The sequence below is a fragment of the Lithobates pipiens genome, unplaced genomic scaffold (genome assembly GCF_037356315.1).
Source record: "Lithobates pipiens isolate NorthernLeopardFrog02 unplaced genomic scaffold, aLitPip1_a1.2 Scaffold_10, whole genome shotgun sequence".
Classification (NCBI taxonomy): domain Eukaryota; kingdom Metazoa; phylum Chordata; class Amphibia; order Anura; family Ranidae; genus Lithobates; species Lithobates pipiens.
In genome coordinates, this window is record NW_027507686.1 from 57,842,329 (window position 1) to 57,849,025 (window position 6,697).

A 6,697-nucleotide genomic window follows, 5' to 3' on the forward strand; every position below is an offset into this window, starting at 1 on the left:
ATGGTAACCCAGATGTCAATGGCACCATTTTGTTTTGTTTTTATTGTTTTTTAATCAAAAGAATTCTAAAACACAGATCTTGTTTTTTTGAATGCTTTTAAGGGCAGAGAAGGGATCTGGGGTCTTACTGACCCCAGACCTCTCCATAAAGAGTACTTGTCACAAGGTTGTTTACATTCCTTGTGACAGCATTAAAAGTGATAAAAAAATTTTGCCAATCCACCATCCCAGAGCATCAGTGTTGTAAATGAAGCCGGCAGTAGAGGAAGCAAGTGGCTGCAGAGCCTGCTGTATAGCGCTGACTCCTGTCACAGGCGGAGTAATACTAAATGCACTCTGCCTGGGACAGCAACAGCCAGTGATACCTGAACAGAAGACGTATTAAAGGTAAGTTTGTTACTAAATATAAGTGTATATATGGGCATATCTGTTCTGCAATAGTTACTGGGCTGCTTTCAAACTGATCCGCACCGAGCCATAGAATTTGGTTATTACCTGAGAGTTTGGTGCACTTTCAGAAAGTGCACCACACCTGCAGGATAAAACATAAGTATATGACAAAGTGCAGCTAACCCACGGGAAAGACACAGGTGCACTGCACCAGTGGTGTGGGTAAACTGCAGCATATCAGTGTGAAAACAGCATTAGGCCCCTTTCACATGATCGGTCCAATCCAAATTGTATCTTCCATTCACCTATATTGACCAGCAGAACTGATCGGATTGGTGTCTGTTTAAACCCACCTACCTCCAATCTGATCTGCTAAAAAAATAAAATAATTTTTATTTTTAAAACAGAGGGAGATCCGTCCCTTTCCAGCTGGGCGGATCGGACCAGGGGGCCCATAGCGTACGTACAGTGGGCTGCGTTTATGTCTGCTCTGTATATGTGGAGTGAACACGGACCTGTCATCCGCCCGCTCCACTCATTGTGGCCTGCAACCACTTACCAAGTCGCTTAAGTGCCCCTCGCTCTTCAAAAGGTTGGGCACCCCTGCTCTAGGGCTTCTGCTTTAAAAAAACATATAATGCTTGGGGGTTCTAAGTAATAGTCTAGCAAAAAATATTGATTGTTAGGCTACTTGCACACGGTGCTTTAAAGGCGCTACAGCGCTAAAAATAGCACCTGTAAATAGCCTCTCCTGTGTCTCCAGTGTGAAAACCGGAGTGCTTTCACACTGGATTGGTGTTCTTGCAGGACGGGCCAAAAAGTCCCGCAAGCCGTATCTTTGCAGTGCTGTAGGAGCAGTGTATATACTGCTCCTAAAGCTGCATCGGTGTTTTGCGAACGGTTTTAACCTTTTTCGGGCGCTAGCAGGGGTTAAAACCTAGTGGCTGAATAGCTCCGCTAAAATGACAGTAAAGCGGCACTAAAAATAGCACCGCTTTTCCTCCGACACCCACCTGCCCCAGTGTGTAAGTAGTCTTACGTGTAAACAAAAAGTGCCAGAAAAGACCTGGTCTTCAAGTGCTTTTTAAAGATCAAATCTAGGAAACTTGAAGATGTACCCGCACTACGAGGGTGAACTGCTCTTTTAGTTTAGGGAAGATAGCACCCCCCATAGACCCTGCATTGGTCTTAATGACATCGGGACTGCTGCAGCATAGGGAAGAAGATGCTGCAGGAACAGATCTAGCAGTGCAGATGAGTGGAGGATAAGTAAGTAAATCTACTTTAACAAGTCCCCTAGACCTAAATGAGCAATCAACCCTTGAATTGTTGGTGCAGCCCCAATGCAAGGAATCATTTTCAAGTTTCTGGAGTTGAGCTTTAAGTGTCATCCAATAATCTTACATTAACATGGGGAGCTGAACTTATTTTTTCTTGCCAGTAGATGTCAGGATTTTACTGCTCTTCTTGGCTCCAGACAGAATTGAGGGGACATTTCCAACAGCAACACAGACCTTAAAGGGGTTGTAAAGGTAAATATTTTTTCACCTTAATGAATTCTATGCATTAAGGTGAAAAAACATCTGACAGTGCCGGCCCCCCCAGCACCCCCATTTTACTTACCTGACCCCTCGAAAGTCCCGCGCTCGACGTCCTCTGCGCCACTCAGCCTGGCCGCTGATTGGCTAGATGGATTGAAAGCAGCGCAGCCATTGGCTCACACTGCTGTCAAACACATCCAATGATGCGGCGCGTCGGTGGCGGGCCCGAGTGATACAGTGAGCGGCTATAGCCAACGGCTGTATCACGGGAGCGCGTCCACAAGTGCTTCTCACCATGCGAGGGAGCTCGCATGAACGTGAGAAGTACTTGCGGGGGGAAGCAGAGACAGCCGCCGAGGGACCCCAGAAGACCAGGTTCGGGGCCACTCTGTGCAAAACAAGCTGCACAGTGGAGGTAAGTATAACACATTTGTTATTTTATTTTTTTTTTTATTTACTTTACAACCCCTTTAAAGTATAACTGCAAACAAAAGTTTTTTTTTTTTTAGTTTTGGCTAAAGTGAAGAGGGATTAGAAGCCCCATCAGTTTTTTTATTGCTGTCTGTGCCCCGTTAAGGAAATTCACCCTCTCTATTTGTCCTGTTTACCATCAGCATTGAAAGTGAAAGTAAATGAAAATCCCAACTTTTGGGTTGTCCCCATAAACGTAGTAGAGGGGAAATCCTCCAATGGGAACACTAGCTCTGGTGACCTGGGTGTCCCCTAGAGATTCCCTTAATTTGCATAGTTTTCCTCTCACTTCACTTAATGTTTGGCTATGGGACAGGAAATGAAGGTAAATCTCCCTAATGGGATACAGACAGTAAAAAAAAAACAAAAAAAACTGACAGGGGATATAACCCTCCCTTGCTCCAAAATGAAAAAAAAAAAAGTTTTGCCCATAATTCTGCGTTAATAAAAAAATGCTTTCTTTTAGTGCTGCAGGAAAAGGCTACTTGTAATTCTTTACATGTTGCTGTTGCAGATTTTTTCTCTGTTCCTGTCTGGGAAAAACTATGGTCAGCAGGACAGAAAGTGAGAAAATATATATATCACAGTAAAAACAGGAGTTCTAATCCTCCCCCACCCTAGCCAAAACTAGGAAAAAAAGTTTTTGGTCTGAGATACATTTTGGTGTCTAGGTATAAAAAAAAAAATGCTGTATGCATGTGACAAACATTTGCACAGCTCCAAATAAAATCACTGTTTCTGTGTAATACAACGTTTTCTGTGATCGTAAGCATCATCTCGTGGTCATGATGAGTGTTTTTTTTTTTTTTTTTAATAATAGTCAGAAAAAAAATCTTGCATTATGGCCACTAGATGGTGCTTGTGATCATATCATAGAAAATACATTGATTTTCATTGTAGCCATTTGAATATTTGTCACAGTTGTACAGCATATTTTTATATATGTATTCATTACATATCTGACATGCCATGATGGAAATGTACCTTAGGCCCCTTTCACACGGGGTGGGTCAGTAATGATCCACCCCGTGATGATCCGCTTGCTCAGCGGGGATCACTCCGTTGTCCCTATGAGCCGGCGGTGGACAAGGCGGTCTCCGCACACTGTGCAGGGATGGATGAAATACAGACATACTGTCCGCATGTGTGAAAGGGGCCTCATTTGAAAACCAGAAAAAAAGCTTTTTTTTTTTTTTTTAAATAAGTGAATATTAGGCATCGTTATACCAGTGAAGTATCTGCGCATCTCATATTTGCTGATTTCTTTTTGCAAAAACTCACCTGGCAATCTCTTGGTGATAATCATAGTCCTCACCTTCTTCAACCCAATCTAGTGCCCCTGTTGTAGGGTTAACACGGCCACAGAAAACCATGGTTGGGCAAGCATTCACCTTGAGATGTTACTGCAGAAGAAACCTGAAAAGGAAAACTTTTACATTAGTTACCAGCTCAGCCAATCTGACAAGGTGTAGTGTATTAAAGGTCAATTCCTACAAACATCGGTGGGTTAACAACTGGTAAAAATGAATGCAACTCTGTTCTCATTAAATATATTTTTTTAATGCAACCCATGTAAATACTTGAACCTGACTTGATATCAGCCTCTTGCAGTCTACTCTACAGTTTGTACAGCAGAGCCCAGACAGGTGGCGGAAAAAGCAGCACAAAGTGCCAATGATGTGTGCTGGAATGCAAGGTGCATGTTAACAGAAGATGACTGCAGAATGACAGACAGATGAGCTCATTGGTGTGCTGATTCTAATTTCACTGTCCAGTTGCAGGTAGGGAGTGCGGAGGTGACCTGAAAGTGAAACTGCATCAGAGAAAGATCACCCCCCCCCCCCCCCCCACACACACACACACACACACACACACCTCTCTTGCTATATTGGAATGTGATGTGTTCCTAAAAAGAGTAGATTAAATGTGCTGGCATCCTGAAGTGCTGTTACTACTAAATTGTATATTGTTCTCATCCAATTATCTGATGGTGGTGTACTATAGGTGATCTCCATATTGATCTGGACGGGCAACTCCTACACCTCGGGTTATAATGAAGATGAATGGGTGTAGAGCTGAAGCATCACACCATAATATTCAGATACGCTTATTCCAAATACAATTATTACCAAAAGCCAATGCGTTTCAGAACCTAGGCACTCCTTTTCATCAGGGCAGAAGACATAATGTATGTGGACTATAAAGTGGTTCTACAGGGAGAAGCTTTATTTACCGTATATACTCGAGTATAGGCCGACCCAAATATAAGCCGAGGCACCTAATTTTACCACAAAAAACTGGGAAAACGTATTGACTCAAGTAGAAGCCTAGGGTGGGAAATGCAGCAGCTACTGGGTAAACAATGCCCATCTGCAGCCTTTTTTTCAGCACATTTTTAGGCTGAACCCCCCCCCCCCGGCTTATACTCAAGTGAGGGTGAAGCCTCACTGTGCCCATCTGCAGACTCATTGTGCCAATCTGCAGCCGTACCTTTGATAACTAAAACAGAAGGTTTTTCCCGCTGTGTCATGCAGTCTGTTCGGCAGCCTCCATTGTAACAAAGCCCCGCCTCGTCCTTGTCCGTGATAGATGGAACACTGCTACAATGCTGGGAAACTGTATGAGTGACTATTACAATAACAAAACTATAGCACTCCTGCGCGTAGGCGGAACACCAGACCAGCTATGGAAAAACAGACACTGGCCTTGCCGCCCTCAAGGGTGGGGAGCCCTAAAAGTCATAAAGAGAAAAAGAGAGGGCGCACCGGCCTTGTGCATTATCCTTTAGGTACGTGTTTATTGAAGAAATAAAAAACAAAAAACTACTCACAAACGATCGTATAAAATCTTGCAGTAAGACAGTAAAAGTAGTCATCAAATGGCAGCATCCAATACTAGACGAACGGGACTCTCCAGAGGTCGCACCACTCACCACCCAATGACAAGTTTTGAGGGGACCAACCCCTCTTCTTCAGAGCTCAGTAGTGGGCTCTCCTTCAGCAGTCCCTGAATTCAATAAGTTGTTGTCTGCTCTGTTTAGACTTTGCTACATGCAGGGAGTTTTTTCTTTTCCATTAGAGATACAATTTAAAAAAAATGGAGCTCTCCTGACTGCTTGAATTTTTTTGAGGAAAACCATGCGCAGTAATCGTGATGCATCACTGAATAGAATCGTTGACATGATAATCATAATTGAAGCAAAACGAATCATGAGGCTAGTGAAGATGCACACCTCTAGCCGCAAAGGATAGGAAGTGTCATTATAATGGGGGATTTTAACTATCCAGACATAGACTGGGCATAAAGTAACACGCATTCGTCATTTCCTAAATGTCTTGCAGGACAATTTCATGAGTCAGATGGTAAATGCACCAACAAGAAAGAATGCGTTACTAGACCTACTAATCACTAACAATACAAACCAAACTGAGGATGTGGAAATAGGGGGCAACTTAGGAAACAGCGATCACAGGTCAATTAACCTCAGTATAAATAACAGAAATAACAAGCACAAGGGTAATGCAGAGACATTCAATTTCAAGAGAGGCAACTTGTCTAAACTGCACTCTTTGCTAGATGACATTAAATGGGATAAAATCCTAGGAACAAAGAACATGGAGGATAAATGGGAGTGCTTTAAAAGCATATTAAATAAGGGCATTAGCCAGTGCATTCCAATGGGAAATAAATAACAAAGAGCTAACAAAAGTCCTGGATGGCTTAACGCCAATGTAAAAATGCATATAAAGGCAAAGGAAAAGGCCTTAAAAAAAACACAAGGCTGAGGGGTCATCATCAGCATTCCAACTTTACAAAAAACGCAATAAGAAATGTAAGAGTGCAATCAGGGCAGATAAGATAGAACACAACCGACACAAAGCGGAGGAGAGTAAAAAAAAAAACCAATTCTTTAAGTATATAAATAGTAAGAATTGGAGGTCAGAACATATTGGCCCCATAAAGGATGATGAATGGAATCTGTTTACAAAAGACAGAGAGGTTGCAAAGGTTTTGAATTTATTCTTCTTCTCAGTCTCAACAAGGGAAACAGGGGGGAATCAGTAACCAAGACTGTAATGTTAATCTTCATGACACGTCACAGGAAGCACCTCATGGCTAATAGAGGACAGAATTAGAAATAGACTTGAAAAACGTAACAGGATCAAAGTGATTAATAAACGTTTCTTTACTTTACAAGCACTGGAGCAGCTGCAGGGAACAGACACAGGAGAGGAGGAGTGTGGAGGAGATCCACTCTCATACAGACTATGGAACTGACAGGAAGAAAGGGAGGG

The 6,697-nt window shown here is 42.7% G+C and overlaps 1 protein-coding gene across 2 annotated transcripts in view; it reads right to left on the reverse strand.

The window, feature by feature from the left end:
* Positions 1 to 6,697, reverse strand: part of PRMT7 (protein arginine methyltransferase 7) — a 79,542-nt gene that overhangs the window by 71,370 nt on the left and 1,475 nt on the right. The window contains exons 2-3 of one of the 2 annotated variants that reach the window (XM_077455457.1): positions 3,994 to 4,203; positions 3,684 to 3,818 (exon numbers count right to left, since the gene is read on the reverse strand). In XM_077455457.1, the coding sequence (XP_077311583.1) occupies positions 3,684 to 3,775 (92 nt within the window). In that variant the 5' untranslated portion in view covers positions 3,776 to 3,818; positions 3,994 to 4,203. The remainder of the gene's footprint in view (positions 1 to 3,683; positions 3,819 to 3,993; positions 4,204 to 6,697) is intronic. The other variant, XM_077455450.1, reaches the window with a different exon arrangement.